The sequence below is a fragment of the Etheostoma spectabile genome, chromosome 12 (genome assembly GCF_008692095.1).
Source record: "Etheostoma spectabile isolate EspeVRDwgs_2016 chromosome 12, UIUC_Espe_1.0, whole genome shotgun sequence".
Lineage (NCBI taxonomy): Eukaryota > Metazoa > Chordata > Actinopteri > Perciformes > Percidae > Etheostoma > Etheostoma spectabile.
In genome coordinates this window covers 23,590,800-23,614,169 of record NC_045744.1, presented here as the reverse complement: position 1 = coordinate 23,614,169, position 23,370 = coordinate 23,590,800, and the positions used below count along the sequence as shown (strand labels likewise).

Below are 23,370 nucleotides of genomic sequence, written 5' to 3'. Positions count from 1 at the left end.
AAAATGAATTGAGGTCTGCTGCGTGCCACTCACCCATCCGCACTGGGGTATTCTACTCTCCGAGGTTGAGGATCTCAGCCCCCCGGACGCGTAAGGACGAGATGCAAGCAAAAACTTTGTACCAAGGCAACGGTTCCCTTTTTCAGCTTGCGTCAGTGATCGCTAGTTCAATGGATGGCGTGTCTTCTAAAAGCATCTTGTATTAGTTGTGTGACAATTAAGTCTTGTGTGAATGCACTCATATGCATGTGGGTATTCTGACAGTTACAATACATCCTGTTGTGCTGTTTTTTTTTTTTCTTCATAAATTTATATCAGGAGGCTGCATAAGCTAATGAAGTGAAAGCATGATTACAATCTTAACAGGGCCAGGGGTCACTTTATAATGCTAATTTGAGACTTTAGAGGGGTGGGGGTTTTATTTTACCATGTGTTGCGCACCCCTACTATACAGGATGTAGACACATATTTATATGATTAGGAGGTGCACAATTATCGCAACAACGTGCACCTTTCGTTCTCGGGTGTTGTGTCAAGCATAAATGGGGAGATAATGTGCAAACTTTGGTATTCTAAATATTACATCACAAACCTTACCATTAGGGGCGTGGATCTTCACTGGTCTCGCGATTTGATTACGATTATCCTGTCAACGAATCGATTCGATATCATTATTGCTACAATCGTCAACAAATTCAAGCAGTGTTTGTGTGTATGTATATATATATACCAGATATAGATAGATAGAGAGATAGATAGATAGATATATATATATATATATATATATATTTAGTTAGTTAGTTAGTTAGTTAGTTAGTTAGTTTCTGCTGTTAAAACACACACTACCTGAATGTACCGGCGTCTGAACAAGACAGACTAAAAGCAGCAACCAGAAAAAGGAGCAACATCAGTAGGCAACAATCGACTATGGTCTGTCTCTGCGTCGGTGCAGAATCGTCCAGGTCGCGATGCAGTGATTCATTTCAACACCCCTACTTACCATGTTAGCATGCTAACTGTTAGCACCCCTCATAATGATGTAGGAATAGCAAAGTTGTACCTCTGATTTTCATCCATCCAGCTATTTTTTTGAGGATGTGAACTGTTGATGTGGATTATTTGTTGACTTATAATTATGGACTATGTTGACAGTATTTATCAAGAAGTTATGACTGGTCTCTTACTCTTTCATCTTTTTTTTCCTGTCCAAAATAAACTCAGTTTTCTGTTCCACAGGTACATGGGCATCGGCCTCTCAGCTCAGGGTGTAAACATGAACAGACTCCCAGGTAAGATGACACTTTGTGTGCGTTTGTCGTCTCTGTGTTCATTGGGTTTTGGGTGTGGTGAGGAGAATTTGTCTGCATGTTTCTACTCTATATTCTACCGGAGATCTTTTTAACTGCTTGTGTGGGTGTCATTTTGTCTGAATTGTCTGGTAGAGATTGGCCTTGGATGGGGTCGGTGTGTATGGGAGTTAAAAAGAAACCATTCATTTCAATGAGTTGCATGTTATGAGTTATGAGTTTTTTTTATTGTTGGAGCAGCAGATTTACAGAGTTTCTACACGTGTGATAAGCCTGGAGAGGTCTGGAAAATAAATGTGGTGGTTCCATTCAGAAAACTGGGACCACGTTCCTACCGTGTGCATTTGGTACTCGAACAAACAGCGTTTCCATGGAGTCAAGAATTTCCGTTGCAGTCTAAAGCTTGGGACCGTCTACAAACTACAACACAGAAAAGAAATAAAACAAATATGCAGGCTATCGATTTAATGATGAAATAAAGTAGTGTCTCCAAACTTACCTCAAATATAACTTGTCTCCTGCTAGTTGTTCTACAGCACTTACTGTTCAATAATAAGCATATGCTTATTATTGAAAATATGTTTGGATCTCTTACAGCAGGAGGATAACATGGTGTAGGCTGCATTGATTGTTTTTGTTTTTCTCTCTACTGACAGACGTTCAAATTTACAAACAGAGCTACGCATTGAAATTGGCCGAAATTCACCTTCTTTTTTTTTTTTTAAATGAGAAAAATGAACAGAACAAAAAGAAATCAAGGGACATTAGAATAGATAAAATTGTGTGATTATTGCGATTCAACATTTTAATTATTCTGACAGCACTAATTTCTATACATATGAGGACTTAGACTTAGCTTTATTCTTCCCTTTGGGATGACCCCCGCGAGGGAATTAAAGTTACCAGCATCCGATACGGCATGAGAAGGAGAAAAAACAAGAATACAACACATAAAACACAATGATCATAATGACGCACAAGACAACAAACGGTACATGTGGTCACATGGAGGGATTTTTTGAGGTGACTGGGGATGGGAGGTGAAAGAACAAAAATGAGGGCTTTTTCACTTTTTTGCTGAAGCTAGCTAGTTAGCGGTCAAGATGGCGGCCGTTCTGCACACGCACGTCTCACATCGTGTCTCCACAGGCTTCACTTCTTTCTGCAGCGGTGTCTCATCGGCCTTTTCCCGGTGCATGCACCCGAGAGAATTTTAAAGTCTATTGGACTTTAACTCTAGTGTTGTTTTTCCCGTCAAAATTGAAAATTGGCGCTTTTTATTGATGTTTTTTTTTTAACTTTGTCTTATATTTTTGTCCCTTTCCTCAACACTCTTTTTCATCACTTTTTACACACACTACGTAACAATAACTTATTAACTTTAGTTTTACATTTATTTTTGGTATTTATGGTCCATAAACCTCATTTATAGGAAATTATACGTAATGTTTGAGTTATAAAAGCAGAAATTAAAGGAATGGATGTTGATGGATAATCACAGACTGGAATATGTCAACTTTTATATATAAAATTGAATAAGACACCCCAAATAATGAAAGTAGAGATTTGTACTTAGCAAAGAGTCATGTTATTTTGCGTAGTTGAAAAGAACATTGATATAGGACAACGGGTCAACCCGAGGACAACATGAGGGTTAATGATGTGAGCCCAATGTAGAAACAGGTCAAATTTAAGATGAAACAACAAATGGTTTTAAAGGGGTTTATAATGCGTAACTATTTCTTGGACAGGACCAGTTGCCTGGCTACCAACAGCGATACCCTGATGAGACTGGTAACAATATATTGGCCGGTATGTTTTTCAGCTCTAAAGTGTTAATTTAAATAAGTATTGGCCTTTCAAAATCCAGCATAGGTCAGGCTTTAAGTACTTCAATGAGGAAACAGATTTTCTTTCAGATTGGGGAAAAAATGTGGTCTTGAGTTGCTTTAAGAAGGCAAAACAAAATAGCAAAGACGATCCTCTACCACGTTAAAATAGACAAACTTGGATTTTACAAAGAAAGGCAGAGTTTAATCCTGCTAAAAAACCAGTTGGTATGTAAAAGATTTCTGCAGCTACGTTAGCTGCTTGTTCTGTTTTCTGATGACACCGCGCCGTATGACCGCATTAGTAGATGTCAGCTCTGCGCACCACAGAGGATATCAGGCCAACCAGAAGCCCCGGCACCCCTGCACCAGTCTGAGACCTGGACCCGCCCAGGAGCTCTAGTCCCTTTTCAAACAAAGATAACAGACGACCCAGAGCCAACTGCAGCGTCTCAGCTAATGAAAACTCACCAGTTGTGAGGAGCCGATGCCGAACTGATGCCAAACTGCGTTAGCGTTGAGCATTCTCCTCCGGTGATGAATGTGGCAATTGCGGGATTAACTCTGCAGCTCAGCAGTCCCTCACAGGGTCCTGGCACTCGGGTTTCTAAAGTTAAAACGGGCCTGAGGCCGATCGCGCTGCAGCAGAGGCTGCTTCTTACTGCACTCTCCTACACATGCATGGCACTGACATTGCAGTTGTTGTTGTTCTCTTAAAACTTTACCCATCTAGTCTGTTGGTGCTTTTCAAATCCAGATTTAAAAAGTACGTGAATAGGTGTCAGAGACAAAGACAGGATTTCTATTTTATACTCACAACAATAAGTAGTTCCTTAGGTTGAGCAAAAAGTAGAGAGACAACCATGTCCAGCAGTCTGTAGGTGTTTAAATCAACAACCAAATAGTAAAGATACACACAAGGCAGAACAGAAATATGCTTATTGTGTGAGGGTCTCCATCTTTTTGGGAAAAAACTGTCCTTTTGCAGTCACACTGAAAACAACAACCTGCTCTAGGGATTTAAAAGACTGACTTCCTCGGTTCAGTTCCCATGAAGTCCCCATCAGTAGCCCGCCATGTGTCCTGCTGCGCTAGAGTGTCCTTGAGCAAGGCGTGTCTGCGTCCCAGCCCCTTCTGACTGAGGGACGGCTTCTTGTTGCAGGGCTTTATTACCCAAAACTCATCAGTATTTCTCGAGGCTTTGAAACGGCGACAAAGCATTTACATTTCTGGACTGGCTGAATTTCCAAGTTTTAAAAACCCCAAAGAATTTTTTTAGCTTTGAGGTTGTTGTTTTTTTTTTTTTCACCAGTTCATATTTTTTTTGCAAAACAATGGTTAGAATGGGAAATACAGAATAAGATTGCTTGGGTTTCTGTAAAATCATAATCATATCCAAGTGGGGTTGGGTACCGAAACACGGTGCCAACAGGGAACCGGTTCCTACGGAGACCAAATGAGAACGAAAATTTCAGTTCCTCAGTTCAGTTTCTTTTCTTTTCCGAAGCATTGCTGCACGGGACGCTGCGATACCGTTAGCTAGAAGCTGAATTAAACCCAATGGTTAAAAAACTGACAGCTTGCGGTGTAACGTGTGACTGTAGTGTTTTTTGAAAAGATGTGATGGAAAATTGACGAAAACCCCTCAAGGGTCTTAATAAGTGGCAATCTCCATTGAAACAATTCATATGTTTTGTGTATAAAAAACATAACAAAAAAACCAACTTAAGATTATATTTAGAGCACAAACCCATATGGAAAAGTCCGACAACTTAGGAGCAACAATTTGACTCTCAGTTTAAACTGTTCTTTAGAAAGCTCAATGAGGGAAGTGGGAAGACTGTAGTTCCCTGTAGAGGAGTCCGACACCGGGACGTAACGGTCTGCAGCTCCCGGTGTCGGGAACACACCAGACGGTGCGTTCACTTGTAACTCGCCAGCCTTGTGGTGCATTTTAAGTGATTGTAAAATACTCTTTTCCCATCTGGTGCTTGTTTTTGTCATCTACCAGCAATGAACTGGTGAAGTAAGTCATTGTTATATGTTAATCTTATTGCATGTTTTTATATTTATATACGTTATAAATATATATATTTTAATTTTGGCACCGTTTTTAGAAGCATTGATTTAGCGTGCGTGCGTGCGTGCGTGCGTGCGTGCGTGCGTGTGTGTGTGTGTCCGCTGCACAGCACTCTTATTCTGACACTTGACATCCCTCAGGTTGGGACAAGCACTCATACGGTTACCACGGAGACGACGGCCACTCCTTCTGCTCGTCTGGCACCGGGCAGCCGTATGGGCCCACGTTTACAACGGGTGACGTGATTGGCTGCTGTGTTAACCTCATCAACAACACCTGCTTCTACACAAAGAATGGCCACAGCCTAGGTAAGAAACCCAATGCATAACGAAGCTTATAGTCTATTGTGTGCGCCTGTTTATTACCCTGTGGGAAAATATTGTCAGCAAATCGCAATAAAATATTCGTACTACTAAGGACTAAAACTCTTTATGCCTGAATGTGTGACAGGTGCGTCAGAGAGAAGGACATTTGAAGCTAATTGGTATGAGTAATGTAACATGTGAACTTGATAAACATCGTATCGCTACGTGACGGCAGCCATGCGCTCCGTCACGCTTCTCCTGTTGCAGCAGTCCTCTCTCCATCTCCAAAGCCTCCATGCTGCGGTTTCCGTTCTCAGCGGTGACATTAAATGCATCACTCGAGCTTCTGCACCCCAATGACAATTTGTAAACACAGCCATACTCAAACATAGAAAGTTTTGTGGAGCTATTGGCTTTGTATCAACTCATTTGGCAAAGGCTTGAATGTAATACACGTTCATTAATATGAAACGGTAGCACACTTTTGGCCCTATCTTGTACCCGGCGCGGCGCAAAGTGTGCATTTTAAGACCAACGCAGTTGTTAATTCCCCGCCCCGCGCCGTCTTACATGGAGGTGTGTTCAGGTGCATTCTGGGCGTGTTGCTATCTTACGGCAGCAGAAAGTGGCACTCGTCAACAAAGATCTGGTTTAAAGTCAGTTGCGCAGCACTTCATTGAAATTTAACATTAGTAAAATGGTCCTAGGCTTGTGCACACACACACACTATACTTGTTACACACACACAGGGCAGCACAGCAGCACACACATGCAGAAGATCACAGATAAAAGTATGATGGTGCAAACCCTCCATAATAGTAACGCACCAAGGTACAAACGTGCCTGGCTGTTAAAGGGAATGGGAGGGGATTCTCTGATTGGTTGATTGCATGTTAAGCCCAAAACACACCTGATTAATGAAGACCCTAAGTACAACTCTTTTGAACCATGCGCCTGGCGCACAGCCCCTTGTTCCGCTGGCAGTCTAGCAAAAGTGGATTTGGACTTAAACGCACCTGCGCCAGGCGCTTCACACCGTGCGCTCAGATCGTTAAAATAAGGCCCTTCAGCTTAAAACTTGGGGTTAGTTGAAGAAAACCTGCAAACAAGCAGCACCTTAGGTTCACGGAGTATGTTGCCATAATAAGTCTCAGAGTTGAGCTGAACTGGTTTTGTGAAACTCAGACTCTGAGTCAACTGAGTTTGTATTAAACCTGCTTTCTGAAACAACCCTCTGCTCTGTAAATCACTTCTGCTGTAGAGGAGCGAAAATCACAGCCAAAAAGGGAGAAATTCATCTTTTATTGTTGGTTTCATTAGAGCTATTTTTACATTGTCAAAACCTTTTTTTTTCTGTTAGCCAATCAGCATACAGCAGTAACGTCAGAGTTGCATCATTGGCAGAGCAGGCGGACACACTGAGCCAGACAGCAGCTAGTACACAACACAATATCTACAGAGTCTGAACAATGACCCACATTAGCTTTCTAAGTCTTCTTCTAATGTAACACAAGCAACAATCATGAACACACGTCTTGTCCTGCACCTTAACTTTTCGAGAGAGCCACCAGACAAGCATTCACCAAGAGGAAAAAATGCACTGCTAATGTCGGTTTGTAGGCTAGTTAGCTTAGCTGCTCGGCAGCAAATATCATGTAAACGTACGTGAAAATGTCACTTCGTCATGTTGGATGCTGTTGTGGTCCTTTACTCTTTAATATGCTGTCACTACCCGATGTGAGTTGAGTGCAGATGTGAGTTGCGCATGTGTAACTTTGCGACAATGACAGATTTCACGCAGATCTGTTTTTCTGTTAGCCACAGAATAATGAGATACATTACATGATGTAAGGCATAACATTTTCACGGCATGGTCCGTTCAGGATTAGAGGCTGAAGTAGCCTACAAGAACCTGCCAATAAGAGACTTCTGTAATGTCAATACAATAAAAATGGACCTACATGACGACGTTTGTTCACTGCTGGCTACAAACTAGCAATCAAACACAAGGTTGTGAAGTTCAGTGGCGTTTTGAGCTAACGTTAGCAATCAAACAACCATAGATAGCTAATACGTTTTTTTTTAAATGATTCCCATCTTCTCTTTGTAATGGGAGAAGTTTTATTTCATGGATTTCACAAATTTCAGTATGCGCCCTATCACTTGGATAGCACTTTGAAATAACATAATCAATCATACACCGTTTTTAAATCTGAGCATGCCCCAACTCACATCTGCACGCAACTCACATTGGGTAGTGACAATACCAGCGCTGGCTTAAAGCTACAGTGCAGTTTGGTTTACTTTTTCTGTCGCTACCTACAAACACTCAAACACAGGCACTCTCTTTTCCCTGTAACATTTCTCAAAAGTTTTTTTTTCTTTTGTTTTTTAAAGAAACCCTTAGCATACACTTAAAAAAAACATGCTATTTTTAAGTGCAAAGTGGATGATTTAATTTGGCTTTTGTTATGAAAACTGGCTCTTGTTTACATGACATAAAAAAAAAAGGTTACAGCAGAAAGATGATAGTAACCAGATTACCTCCGTATGTGTAAACACTGATTTAGGCCTCCTGGTGTTTGTGTGTGTGTGTGGGTAGAAATAGAAAGGACTCCACTTCTTCATGCTGACAGTGTCTTTCTCTTCCTCTGCAGGCATCGCCTTCACAGACCTACCAGTAAGTACCCGCATTATGTTTACCTCAGTGTTATTTATCAAGACTGTATGACATGAGGCGCTTCATAGAAATGAATTGTTTGATTTCCTGCAGAATTTACACTGAAGTCAGAATGTTTTCGCTTTGTAAAAGGAATGAGCTCGAAACCTGTGAAGTGGTTTATATGTTAAAGGGATACGCCACCCATTGTTAAAAGAGGTCTTATCACGGTCTCCTCTAGCTGTAGAAGGGCGGGCCAATGCATTTTTTTTGTGCATGCATTGTTTTAGTCCGGGGCAACACCAGCAGCGCCGCCGCTCGTTAGCTTAGCGTAGTGAATAGAATCCTATGTGGCCAGTTAGCATGTTGTGGGTAAAAGTGAGCCAACAACAAAAAAAAACTAATTACTTGCACTCAGACAAAAAATGCGTTTGCCCACCTATCTACAGCTAGGGGAGACCGTGATAAGCCCTATTTCAACAAACGGTGGCGTGTTCCTTTTAATGATCACAGGTTGGCATTCTTTGGATTGAAAAATGAACACATAGGCAAGAAACAAGTCTGGACACATTTCACACACCTGGAATTAAGACATTGTAAACTAGTATAATAGGCTAAATTACATCATTTGGAGGGTTGTGTTCAGCATGCAGTGACAAATTTGATTATGCCCTGTAGCAGAAGAACTAAGCAAACAGTTAGTTGTACTGTCTGTGTCCGAAGTAGAACAATCATGGATCTATCACCACCAGCCCAATTTCCATTCTTAATTTAACACTTTACAATGTTTCAAATCCAAATGAACCGCTCTTCATATCGGCATGAAATGCTGTGCCACATATTTTCTTCATGCTATTTAAAAAGAAAATGTCACTTTTGAAGCTGGTTCTCCTGTTACTCCCATTATGTCATAAGAAGCAATGTAGCATTTAATGTAGCTGTGTTTTTTTTTAAATTTTTTTTAAGCAGTCTGACTTAGCGCCCACTTCACATAAACCCATGCATTACATTGTGTCACTTCTAGCAAACCTGACGGAGAACATTGAGGGCAAAACGGCATCATCACTGTTTTTAACTGAATATTTTTTTGCCTCGGCTCAGCTAAAAACACAACAGTGAAGCCGTAAGCACGTTAGTGTGTTGTTCATTACGTAACCCTTATTTGTTTTATTTGTTTCAGTACCCCCATTTTCCACCAGGCGCGTCTGCATTGTGGGTGCATCGCCCCCCCCCCACCCCCCGCGAGCAATCGCTGCCATTTAAGTCAATGCTTGATATTCCCCCAGCTGCCAAGGCGTGTCCCAGAAGCGTGCGGGAAGCAGCTCCCCGCTCCGCTAAAGATTCAATTCAATTTAATTTACAGTATCAATTCATAACAAGTAGGTCTAGACCACACTCGAGAATTTACAAGGACCCAACAGTTCTAGTAGTTTCCTCCAAAGCAAGCGACAGTGTGACAGTGGGGAGGAAAAACTTCTATTTAGGCAGAAACCTGGGACAGACCCAGACCCAGGCTCTTGGTTGGCGGTGTCTGACGGTGCCGGTTGGGGTTAGAATGAAGAGTGGCAATAACAGTCCCAAAAACTAGTAGTTTGTAGTAGTTCATGGCATAGTAGGGCACTGTGCAGCATTACAAGGCACAGCAGGACGTAGCAGGGCACAGCAGATCGTGGCAGGATGTAACATGGCATCGCAGAACGTGTAAAGATAGCGAGACTATCCAGTCAATTCGCCAAAAGACATTATTCCACATAAGCAGAGTTGGTTAATAACTCATTTTCGCTGCCCCCAAGTGGTCAACGAACGAGTTATTACGCCTGATTTCCACTGGTTGCGGATCGGCTCCGCCGTCCATCAACATCCACCAGGTCCGGATTTGTTGCGGTCATGACTGACGGCTGAAGTCGCGAGGACCCACAAGATCTTGTGAATTCACGTAGACTAGAGCCACAAAACCAGCAGTTGTTTCCATCCAGAGGAGTAGAGAGGAAACATCTCTGTGCTGTGTTTTCAAGGTGTTGTGCTTGAAAATATAATCCGCTGTGAGCACTCTCTATTTTATTTTGAAAATTAACCGGATGTTTCATGTTGTCTCTGTGCTCGACTTCCTGTCCCCCACTCTCTGCTGTGTGCTGGTTTCCTGCGGCGCTCTCCGGCGTCCGGGAAAAAATAGCAGCTCTGCATATCTGCTCCGGAGGGCTGTGGATCACCTGAGCTGGGACGGAGTCGGGACGCAGCCGCTCCGCAGTCAGTGGAAATACACACATCGACTTTAATGGAAACCTGATGCCGCCGCCACCCTTCCAAGTTGGGAGTTAGAAGTTAAACCACCATTGTGTCTGAACAGGACATCACTTGTGTTGTTGTGGCTCATCGTCAAGCGACATTCATTATGTGAACGACGCCCCCACCAAAGGCACATTAATTCTAATGCGATTCATGCATGTATTAACCGCATCGAGCTGTGAGGGAGACACTTGTTAGGTTTTTTTCCCGCCTGTCTTGCTTGGTAGCAAATTAAAACTGGGCCGCCTGTTTTTTCGAGGGAGAAGAAATGAGTCTTAGCCCCAACAATAATCCATTGAGCAGTAAAACAGGCTTGTCTCTTAGCCAGACATTCATGACCCTCCAGAGTTGTGCAGTGAAGTGCGTCACCTCAGCACAGCTGACCTTTTGTGGTTATTGGGCCATGACAAAGGCAACGCAAAGATACACACACACACACACACACCACACACCTTTTGTACTACTGTTCTTATGGGGACTTATTATATATGTTTATACCCTAACTTCTCCTAACTCTAATGTTAAACCAGTTCCTTTACCCTGTAACATAATTAACCTTTACTCTAAGACTAGACCGCGTCCTTATTCTTTTTTTAAGACTCCAATCTTACCCTTCTATGTCTTACAATCCACTATAACCCCATACTAGGGCTGGGACGATAAGCTTTAATTTATAATTCTTTCAGGATACATGGGAGCCGATTTGTATTGCGATTTTCATTTATTGCAATTCAATAGTATTGAGTATTCCTTCTTTAACAAAACAAAAGTTGATAATGCACTTCTAGAGTCTCTCTCTCTCTCTCTCTCTCTCTCCTCTCTCCTCTCTCTCTCTCTCCCCTCCTCTCTCTCTCTCTCTCTCTCTCTCTCTCTCTCTCTCTCTCTCCTCTCTCTCTCTCTCTCTCAAATATCTCATGAGACATTTCTAAAAACTGATTGTTTGCTAAGAAGAACGCACATCACATGTCAGTCTGACATTAATTTCCTGTGTGAAGAAGAACAGAACATGGATTTGCTGCGTACAAACAGAGCAAATTTAGGTAAAGCATTGGTAAGAAAAATCCATTCTGGGGGAAAAGAATAGATTTTTAACATGGTCACAAAAAAGCAATCAAGATACAAACATTTGCCTTATTCACACCCCTGCTATATACGCACACTTAAGATGTTAAGGTAACTTGTTATGATACTTTCAGGACACTTCTACCAATCCGAGAACCATTTCGCTAGCCTGTTGTCAGTCATTGCCTCCTCTGATTAAATCAAGGCTGGGATAAGATTGGTAGGATGGTAGAAGAATGTAACCATACAAACATCCCCTCATAATTCTGTTTATCTCCTCATCCTGTCATCACAGACGTCAGGACGGCTGTTCCCGGGAACAAGACATAGACACGTACTTAACCCTTTGTCATTGGCATGCAACATGTAACCGCACAGAGACACATCCCTGCTGTACTAATGTACTTATCCTATTATTAGGAGGAAGAAAATCATAAAATGTAATGAGCAGAAGTCCTTTCAGAAACGCCTCTTCAAATCAGTGCCACCTGCTCATCAGATAAACACACACATTTACACACAACTGTGGGGCAACCAGTGTCTTATTCAGAGCTCTGGTTTCAGTGTCTTGCCCAAGACTTTGACATGGGAGAGGGTCAGGGATCAACTGCTCTACCACTGAGCCACAGCCGCCCCTTTAAAGTAATGTTGGGGTGTAGACGGTCCCCTTTTTTTCAACTCACTGCTCAGGTTTGAAATTGTCGAAGGTCTTTGTTTTTGGATTTAGTCAGCCTTTTAAAAGACTGATATATCTTATTCTTTTGTGGCAAAGATCTTCACTGTCTTTTAAAAACACATCCGTGAGCTACATTGTTGCCCTTGCTGACATGTCCCCTCAATACCATGAAAAGACACACACACACACACACACACACACACACACTTTAGTTTATTTCGAATCAATCCAAAATATACCTAGCCTGGTTCCAGACCTGTGAATCCAAAAGTTAGTTTTCATACTGTAGAGCTAGAGTTTTGCTCAATGACTGCTGCTTTCCTGCTTAGAAAAACAAAAGAGCCAATCAGCTTTGATAGTGAGATTAAAAATGGGAATATTGTCTTTCTGTGCCAGAGCTACAAAATTACAAACCGTAAAGGTATGTGTAGGTCGACTTCGAGAAAATAACTCGTAATTCGGGCAAATTTAGTTGACTGACACGACTTATGACGTATGACTGACATACGTTAGTTGAACGGCTCCGAGTAATGGCTAACTGCTTCTGTGTTTACTAAAACTAACGCAGACGGACAGATTGGTTAGGGAAACACAATGTTAGACTGAATGTTAATGTTTTTGATGTTAACGTTCTCCCTCCTAGTGCCACAAATTCATACTACAGCACCAAATGTAAGTTTGTCCTCAGGTGACAGTAGACCTACACAAATGCACGATTTCCTTCTGGGTGAGAAGTGTTTACTAGAACAAGATGGAACAAAGTCATTGTGTGCTCTACCTTTACAATGCTAGTTAGGATTACTCATCTCTCCGAGAAGAACAGTTAACCTGACTGGAGGTCCTGTTGATTCAGCATGTGTCCCTGAGAGTAATATATTATCTGGAGGTGTGGAGGTTGTAGTGACTTCCATGAAGATTGGGAAGTTGACTGCTCTGAACGATGCAGATGAGAAAATGAGGCAGCGAGTCAGAAAATCTCAGTTCTTGGCAATATAATCACTGCGTCATTGGTTCTTAAGAATCAATTGATCTGCTTGGTGGATGCAGCATAGATGTCTTACTTGGTACCACTTTAATGTCACTCTCCTGCGCTGCAAGCGTCTTTGTCAGCTTGTACAATCGAGTTTTAAGGGGGAATTGTAGACAAAAGTGTGTTTCCTGAGATTTTCAGTTTTCCTGTTTCTCCTTCTTATTGTTTCCTGTTTTGATTCATTGTCCAGATTACATTCCCAAAGAGCATTTCCTCATTATCCTAATTCTTATCTCTCTCTCTCTCTCTCTCTCTCTCTCTCTCTCTCTCCTCTCTCTCTCTCTCTCCTCTCTCTCTCTCTCTCTCTCTTCTCTCTCTCTCTCTCTCTCTCTCTCATCTCTCTCTCTCTTCATCCTCAACCTGTACCCGACCGTGGGCCTTCAGACTCCAGGGGAGGTCGTAGACGCAAAACTTCGGCCAGCACCCCTTTGTGTTCGACATTGAGGCTACATGCGTGAGTGGAGGACTAAGATCCAGGCCCAGATCGACCGCTGCCCCATCGGAGAGCGCGAGGGCGAGTGGCAGTCCATGATCCAGAAGTGAGTTCACTGTGGATTAAAAGTGCTGTAGATAGGGACTAGATCCAGGACTTTCAACATCAACAGCTTCTCAGTCCCCCACCCCTTTCTGCTAAAGCCCAAAATGGTCTCCTTAGCCCCTCCCCCCACAAGGGAGAATGAATGCGTGATTGACACACAGTTAGACACTTAAATATTTTGGCCTAGTGTTTGTCCGTAGAATTTTAGTCTCATTTTTGTTGTGTATTTAAGCATTTTGCGGCGTTTCATCATCTTCTATGTGTACAGTTGATATGGTTACAGGTGCTGTTGCTTGGTTTTTATGCAAGATTAGCAGTTAATTAAATTAGTTTCTGAAAAAGATTTTTGGATGATGGAAGAAACTGTTTTTACAAAGCATATAAAGTATAATTTCACAGCATGTAGGTCACTGGGTAAGACTCCAATCAGGATCCTGTTCAGTTGTACAACTGCCCCCTGAAAGTTGATAAGTAGAATAATCAGTCTTTGTTTGTTTTTTTTCACACTGTGTGCATTGCATTTTTATATTGTGGCAGGGTGAGCGCTCTGATCAGTGTTTCCAACAGGTGGTTTATAGCTATGAAGGGTGAATACACTGCAAAAAAGTCACGGCGCATCGGCACTGTGGAAATGCGTGGGGGGGGCGAGGGGATCCTCCCGTGGGCGGACCCTTGCGTGAACCGCCACCCGTTAAGAAGTGTGAAAATATATTTGGTTCATGGCGGCCCGCATTTGACGTTTTTGAGGTCAAACTCACGACTGGAAGTTGTACTTTTTCTGAAACAAATGGTGAAATCTTCATTAACTCTGAAAGGGGTACAACCGTGTTCAGTTGTCAGTCTTTCACTTTACGATTCAGTTTTGTCAGGATTTTAGTTGTGGACGGGAGAAGGTGGGCAACAAATAGCTGTTGTCAGTTTTTTGTTGATGAAATTTACACCAAAAAACAAGTTAATTTAATTGAGCCACACCAACTTCAGGCTCAGTCAGAAAGTCACCGCTCGACTGATAGCCAAATGGAGTATCAGTTTATTTTCGGTGACAGGATAATACTGCTGACATAACGAGGATCAAGGCCCAGATGGACCACTTCCCCATCAGAGAGCAGGAGCCGGGGATTTAATCTCCATTTGTTGGGGATTTGGGTTGAGGGTGGGGTGGAGTGGGAAGCAGCCGTTGCCTTTTTATCCAGGAAAGTTGCCTCGCTGCGTGAAATTGAAAACAGGAAGTGTCTGTGCCGGCGTCGGCTCGCTGGATGTGAAGTGTTTAATTGTCTTTGTAGCGCAGCAGTAAGATGACAAACATTTGGCCTCTGGTCATAAATCTCCCTGCTGGCAGCGTCATGAGAGTTCATTTTTAGATCTGGCTGTGTGCAAATAATAAGAGGATTCATCCTTAAAAAACACTGTTGTATTGTGTGACATCGTAGCGCTGATAGCGGCGTAGCTTCCCATCCCCTCTCATCTGCCGATAACGACTCCAACACACCTGGAGAGTGTAGAAACCAAAGAATATTCACATTTAACATACTGCAATCAGAGATGTTTTTTAATAAAAGAATGACTCAAACCCCATTTATTGCTTATCAAAATAATTGATCAACTAATCAGCTGATCTTTGCAGCTAATTTATTACAACTTAGGTCTTATTTTTGTTTTTGTCGTCGTAATGATGTTGTACTTGCAAAGTTAGTTGCTCAGGATTTGGGAACAATGAAGAGCAGTCAGGCGACAGAGATTGGAAACCAGCCACGGACATTAAAACAAAAGCGTCCTGTGCAATTATTACCCAAACTGCCCATTGTAAAACGGTTTACAAACCAACTTCCTGGTTCAACTCTGACCTAGTTGTGTGCACCTGTACAATGAGTGGATTATTGGTGACATTTCAGGTGTCCTCATTTTGGGTTTTATCTCTGAATGAAATGGTTTAGATAGTCTGATAGAATGCTAGTTTTTGTCCCCATCTGAAAGTCTTGACCGCTCATTGTTGACCCAAAGACCTCGCTTTCAAGAAAAGCAGATACATTATTAACCATGTTCTTGTTTATAAGTAAATGACAGACGACAGTCCTGTTTTTGACTCATCAGGGGTGTGTGTGTGTGATGAGATAAAGAGGTCTGTATGATTTCTCCAGCTGCTGCTGCTTCTAACCACTGGCGGTTTTTGGTTTCTCTTGTCTCGTCAGGATGGTGGCGTCCTACCTGGTGCACCACAGCTACTGTGCCACGGCCGAAGCCTTCGCCAAATCCACAGACCAGGCCGTGCACGAGGAGCTGGCCTCCATCAAAAACCGACAGAGTAAGAGCCCGTCTGTGTTTGCACGGTCCTGAATAACGCTGGCTCCAGGGTTACAAATGCACCAACTGAGCAAATCTTACTTTGTTATGAGGTGCGACTAATCTCCTAAGAAGCTTAATGTTTAATTTCATTAGGAATGCAAACATGAAATGGGTTGATATTCTATTTTTGTGTGGTTTTTTTTTTTATTATATTGGTGAGTAAAAGTGTTTACCTCTATGGAAATATTACTCAAAATCTCGAACTTATTTCGGTGCCAGGACAGCACTAAGACAACATCACCATGGGAACACACGGTAGGAGTGTGGCCTCGTGTAAACCTGTTCCCTGTTGGTTTGCAGAGATCCAGAAGCTGGTGTTGTCGGGTAGAATGGGCGAGGCCATCGAGACCACCCAGCAGCTCTACCCCAACCTCCTGGAGAGGAACCCAGACCTTCTCTTCATGCTCAAGTAAGACATTTTTACATTTGATTGGTATTGATGATATTTTCCGATTGGGAGCCTCCTATTACTTAAAAGTACCAAAGTAAAGACGGTATTTTAAGCAAATCCTGCTGCTGCACGCTAATTGTCCTTGAATCTTTAAAGCTGATAATTATGCAAATGAAAAATTATACTTAAAGCTGTAGTGCATAGTTTCTGGTCCCCCTATGAGGAATTGTATTTAATGACGCTAAAACTGTCGGCACGCCGCCCTCCCCCCTCCTCCCCACAGTTACTAGTAGCCAAGGAGGACACTGAGGAAAAAAAAAACATTTTAGACTCATCAGAAGAGGTCATTATCTTCACTCAAGTGTCTACACGCAAAAATCACCGGACGCCACAATATTCTGAACCTAGTCATACTAAGAGATCCAGAGAGTTGTGTGGAGCTGAATGTTTTAATCAGTTTTGTAGCAACTCATTTGGCACACGGCTTGAATGTAACGACGTTCAATAATATCAAAAAGTTACGCACTAAAGCTTTAAAGAAAAGGGCATTGTTTGTTAATTTTTTCTTTCTCTAACTTATTCTACTACATGTCTTTATACTATAATTACAATTTATTTTATTGGATTTTCTACATCCTTTCCCCCATCCTTATATAACCTTTGCCTTATTTTGTCTGCATCTCTTCCCTCTTTTCATCCCCTTCTTGCTCTTCCCTCCCTCCCTCCCCCTCCCTCCCTCCCCATGTGTCCTCAGGGTGAGACAGTTCATAGAGATGGTGAACGGGACAGACAGTGAGGTGAGGTGTCTGGGAGGTCGCAGCCCAAAGTCTCAGGACAGTTACACCGGTTCCCCCCGGACCTTCAGCAGCCCGAGCCACAAAGCCAGCAGCTCCCAGCCCTACCTCCCAGGTACAGTCCAGCAGCGCTCGATGCATTCCCAACTGGAGGTTACAGCCGATTTATAAATACTTTAACCGTTTTACACCCAGTGACGGCAATTACCTTTTGTAGAGCCCAGTGTCTGTTTAGCTAAATGTGCTTGGTGTGACCCAGGCCCCCAATACGTGTGCTCAGCCTTGCAGCTTATTTTGCTGCAAGAAATCAGAAAAAGATTTTTCATATCCCTCCTTTGTAAAAAGAAATGTCTGTAAAAGCCATGCCCGGACAGACGAGGTTGTTATTACTCTTTCTGTTGAATAATTTGAATCCGTTGACTTTTTATATTTGAAAAAACTTCCCTAGAGCCAAGAAAAGCGCTTAATAAACCTGTAATATCGCCACAATGTAAAGTCTATAGGCAGGGTGGGAAGTCGCGTGTGGGGCCGCAGGAGAAACGCTGCTGCGCATATTCAGTGGGCGGCATATCACGAAAATGAACCAAGAAGCTTAAAAAGTCTTTTTGGTGTAGACACCAGACGATTAATGCCATAGAACTAAATAGGCACCATTTTAGGATCCTGTCTCTAGTTAGTATTATACATCAAAGTTCTGATCACAGCCCGCTTCGACATATTTACACAGACTGAGATCTTCCTTATTATCCCTTTTTTAAGCCTTAACTCAAAGAAAAATTCCAAAAACACAAACGCTGTGAAACCAGGAACCCGTTACGTGGCTCAAACACTGCATTCGTGGTTTGACTGGTCATGCCTGTTTTCCAAGATGGCGGCCGCTTGCAAACATGGACGCTCCTGTCTTTATAATCTATCTTTTTAATAAACTGTCTGTACACTTACAAAGTTCTCAATGCTCGGATCAACATGTAGGGACCCTCATTGGAAAATCCCCCAAAAAGTCAAAGATACAGGACCGTACATATTGCCATTATCGAGCGAAGGAACTACTCATCCCATAAACCACCACGCACCATTGAATAATGGAAGCTAAGGTTTGTTCAGCTAACAGCTAATTTGGCTAACCGCTAGCTGAGAATTAGAATCAGAATCAGAAGACTGAGATTGAGACTGCATGTAATAAATTTAAAAGACCCTTAAAAAAAAACAGTGTTTAGTTCGAGTTAACATCAGTTTAGACTGAATCAAGCTCTAAGCTCTTAGCAGAAGTAGCTGTTAGCTAAACTAACGTTAGCTTCCCGGCCGAGGCCAACGGCAGAAGCGGGGGAAGAGATGGTGATTTGTGCAGCGTCTTTAAATCCTCATGAAACAAGATTATCATCTTGCGCACGAGCACAGATCAGGTACCAACAGCTCCCCCTCCTCACCAGCATGAGTTCCACCAATCAGAGGCATCACTGTGGGATTGTTCAGGATTGTGGGTAATGAAGTACTTATTCGAGACATAAAAGACACTTATCTCAAAACAAGGCTGGTGCTCCTTTTAACTTTTGGCATCTAAATGAGCATATACAATCACCTAATCATGTTGTAGCTGGTTTTAAGTCTACCACCGACTGTTATGATTTATACTCCCATTGTCAATGGAGAAATTTCATTGAATTTTAACTTTGGGAACCCGCTGTAGGCGGGACTGTTGAGCTCTATTCTGGCTCTGCTGCACCTTTTTAACCCTTGTGTTGTCCACGGGTCAAATTGACCCGTCTTTAAAGTGTTTTATATCAGAAATTAAGATTTCTTTCAACCAAATTGTCCAAAAATAACATGGATGATTCCATACAACATTCTTCAGGTAAAATTAATAATTACTTTCATTTAATTTTGGGGGTGTTTTTATTTAATCTTATAGCATTTGAATTCTTTTTTTTTAATGGTTTCAAAACAGTACCCTTTGACATATACCCTTGTGTGATCCACTCAACATCCTCTGATCTATTAGTCAAAATAATTCATAATTTCTGCCTTTTTAACTAAAAGGTTTGATATAAATGAGGTTTGTTGACCATGAATTCTAAGAATAAGTGTAAAATCAATTATTAAACCACCTCAGGGTTTGTTTGTTTTTAAAAGCATGGAAAAAGTGACAAATAAATCTGAAAAAGCGACAAAAACATTAGAAAAGCACAACAACAACAAAATTTAATTTTCAATTTTGACCGGTAAGGACAAGTTCATGGTTAACGGGAAGACAACACAAGGGTTAAGTAGGAAGCAGTTTGTGTGTTTGTGGGTGCTCTTCAGTGGTGGCAGAGCCTTCTTTATATTAGGGAAAGTGTTAATAGTAGAAAACGTGTCCATCTTTCACTTTCTCGATTTTAGGGGCCGACAGCAACTGCTGTAATGGCGTAACGACCAATAAGAACCACAGCTCCTCCCCCCACAGTCACAAGCCCTGCCCCCCCGGCTCTGGGTCCACCCCACCAGCGTCTGACGTCAGTCTCAACGGGAGCCGCAGCCAACAGCCCATAACCAGGTACTGAGCAAAACCACGCTGACACACGAGCATTTAATTTAATCTGCTCATAAAGCTTAATTTATGCTTCAAAAACTGGCTGCAAGTGGCACTCCTCGTAGGAACTCCCAACTTCAATAGCTGAAAAAAATTACTCAACCAGAATAAAAGTTCCCTGTTACTTTAATAAATTTCTGTATATAGATAGATAGATAGATAGATAGATAGATAGATAGATAGATAGATAGATAGATAGATGTTTATTGATCCCTAGAAAAATGGGAAATTCCTGTGTTACAGCAGCAAAATCAGTCACAAAGCACAAAATATAAATGAAATACTAGGGAAAATATACATACATACAATATACATGAAATAATAATACGAATAAAGTAAAAATAACAAATATTTGAATATGTACCGGATGGGGGAACAAAAATGTGCAAATGCTTAAATAATATGCTTAAATGTAAATAAACCAAATGTCCAGGTTGCATTAGTGCAGTAGTGTGGTGTCCAAAAGTCTCATCTACCACCCAGAGATGACGTGTTAAAGAGTGTTATTGCTTGTGGAATGAATGATTTTCTGTAGCGGTCCGTGCGGCATCGAAGCTGTCAGAGCCTCTAGAGAAGCTGCTCCTCTGTTGGACCAGTGGGGGGTGGAGAGGGTGGAGCTGCTCCTCTGTTGGACCAGTGTGGGGTGGAGAGGGTGGAGCTGCTCCTCTGATGGACCAGTGTGGGGTGGAGTGGGTGGTCAGGGTTATCCATGATAGATAACAGTTTGTTCAGTGACCTCCTCTCCACCACAGCTTCAAAAGTGTCCTGTTTGCAGCCGATCACGGAGCCAGCCTACTCCTAAAATGAAACTTATACTCTGCACACTTCACTGTAATTAAAAGCATACATTTACTTTAACAAAGTATAAGCTTAAAGAGCGACTTATAAAGCAGTCGCCTCCAGTGGTTGAACATCTCCACCTTACCGCAGTGATGTAGGAGTGTACTGCAGTGATGTAGGAGTGTACTGCAGTGATGTAGGAGTGTACTGCAGTGATGTAGGAGTGTACTGCAGTGTGTGTCGGTGTGTCATCACTGTTGGGTGGGGTTGAGGATCTATTGGCAACGCGTTTCGGTACCCAACCCTACTGTTGGGTGTGGTTAAAGGTGCAACAGAGCACGCTGCTGAGCTTAAACTACTTCTACACAACGCTGTTAACTTCTTGCTCAGATAATTATGTATCACGCAGGCCAAGGAACTTGTGTATGCATCATAGGCCTGGACATTTGCTCATTTTTGGTTTAAAAAAAAAAATATATATTAAATATATATCTTATATATATATATATATATTATATATTAATATATATATTATATAATTATATATATATTTATTTTTTTTTTCAAAGGGAGAGTTTCTACACATCTATTTTAAAAAGAAAAGTTGTTTCATGTTTAACCCTCCTTGGGTCAAATTTGACCCCTTTAAAAAAATGTCTGTATTTGAAATATGGGTTTCTTTTTAACCAAATCACCACAAAAATGGATTGGATGATAAACAAAGCTCTTTACAAATACAGTTGATCATTTTCATTCCTGACGAAACTCATCTGTACGTTCCTCTGATCTTATCTATTAGTCAAATCATTCATAATTTTTTCTGCTTTATTAACTTAAATATTATGTATAATTCTATATAAATGAGGGTTATTGACCACGAATTCCAAAAAGTATTGTACTAGTGTTAGTAAGGTGGGGTTACTGAAAACTAAAAAAAAGTCTTAAAAAGGGGCAAAAATATCAATATTTTTGATTCGGGAGGACAACAAGGGTTAAATGGTGTGTGTTCAACCAAAAAACCTTTGGTTATCATTCCTTTAATGGTCATTAAATCTGAATATAATAATAATAATATAATAATAATAATAATAATAACATTGTGAAACTGTGACGTTATCACACTTTAATAGTCTCAAACCAACATCTGAGACCGTGATGCATCATTTCGCTGCAAGGTCAGTTAATAAGATATCTTGTCCAGGAAATTTGCATCATCTTACTATCTCCTCGTGTCCTGCCTCAGCAGCGACGTGGACATGGAGGTCGACCACTTCACCAACGGAGTGACGGAGTCCTCCTCCAATGGTTTCCTCAACGGCAGCTCCAAACACGCCCCCGAGCCCGAAGACTGTGACGCAGACATGGGTGAGTTAGGTGTGTGTGTGTGTCCGTGTGTGTGTCCGTGTGTGTGTCCGTGTATGTCCGTGTGTGTGTCCCTCAATTTATCAGCATGGCGACAGACCGCTGGTTGCCTTTGAAGTTGATGTATGCCCTGGTTGATAAGGCTGTGTATTCTAGCAGCTTCTTTGGCAGGAGTTACAATGGCTTGAGAAAGTTTACCCACCCCATGCTGAAGTTGATTTTAAAAAGAAGAAGAATAAAACATCTTTTGGAAATTGATCTTAATTCAAAAAATTTAGAAAAATCCAGCCATTTAAGGACACCAATTTTCTCTGTGAATCAATGTATTGTAAATAAATAAATGTTCTTCTTAAAAATACGTACATAGGGCATAAAATATACACACCCCTATGTTAAATTCCCATAGAGGCAGATTTTTATTATTAAAGGCCAGTTATTTCATGGATCAGGAGACTATGCATCCTGATAAAGTTCCCTTGGCGTTTTGAAGCCCACATTATCACATACCCTTCATAGAGATAGGAATGGGGGACTTTCAATAAAATCTTCTTTCAATGCACATCAAACCATCTGTTAAGCTAACTGAAATGACACCATGCCGATCTCTAGGTATAGTGAAGGGTATGTGATTTCTCAAGCCACTGTGCATCTAGAATTCTGTGATGATCCACGCATGAGTTTTCTGTCCTGCCTTTTCTCTGAAGACAGTATCATTCCTTTTGAATGACGTGTCCTTTTTATTTATTTGTATAAAAACACATTGTGCTAATCAAGGATTGCAGGCTTATTCAGCCCCCCCCCCCCCTCCCTTTTATGAAAATTGCTGGGTAAACACTCGTGTGAAATACCTGTGCTGTGAATGTACCATCACTACATTAACACATGCTCCATTTTGCACGGCCAACGGGCCGTGGCTCTGCAGAGGTGGAGTCCGCTCAGTCCAAGCGGCAGCTGTGCGGCGGCAGCCAGGCGGCCATCGAGAGAATGATCCACTTCGGCAGGGAGCTCCAGAGCATGAGCGAACACCTCCGCCGCGAGTGCGGCAAGAACTCCGCCAACAAGAAGATGCTCAAGGTAACGTTTTCGTTAGCAATGGTCACGGAAGCAGTCGTGTATAAAGTAGTTTAAAGCAACACTTGAGGAAAAGTACAAGTATCTTACCAGACAGTGGCTTTGGAAGAAGTTAAAGTCTCATTTTTAGAATATGACTTAAAGTAAAAGTCTTATAGTATCTAGTATGTACTCTACTGAAGTATCAAAAGCAATTTTCAGATATTAAATGTACTTAAGTATGAAAAAAAACGTATGAACTTAATGGCAAAAGGTGAGTAATGTAATCTTCATCACCACTGTCGTCAG

At 41.7% G+C, this 23,370-nt stretch overlaps 1 protein-coding gene and 1 long non-coding RNA gene across 2 annotated transcripts in view; both read left to right on the top strand.

Annotated features, from left to right (window-relative positions):
- ranbp9 (RAN binding protein 9) overlaps positions 1-23,370 on the top strand; it is a 36,665-nt gene that overhangs the window by 7,176 nt on the left and 6,119 nt on the right. The window contains 14 exon segments of the mRNA XM_032531115.1: positions 14-64; positions 157-181; positions 1,237-1,289; positions 5,357-5,524; positions 8,179-8,202; positions 13,590-13,642; positions 13,644-13,677; positions 13,680-13,773; positions 15,962-16,074; positions 16,416-16,524; positions 17,261-17,415; positions 19,680-19,833; positions 21,893-22,014; positions 22,934-23,085. Of these exon segments, the coding sequence (XP_032387006.1) occupies positions 14-64; positions 157-181; positions 1,237-1,289; positions 5,357-5,524; positions 8,179-8,202; positions 13,590-13,642; positions 13,644-13,677; positions 13,680-13,773; positions 15,962-16,074; positions 16,416-16,524; positions 17,261-17,415; positions 19,680-19,833; positions 21,893-22,014; positions 22,934-23,085 (1,307 nt within the window).
- Positions 4,630-5,038, top strand: LOC116698893 (uncharacterized). The gene is made up of 2 exons (XR_004334323.1): positions 4,630-4,739; positions 4,983-5,038. It is a non-coding gene; the product is annotated as an uncharacterized LOC116698893 (long non-coding RNA).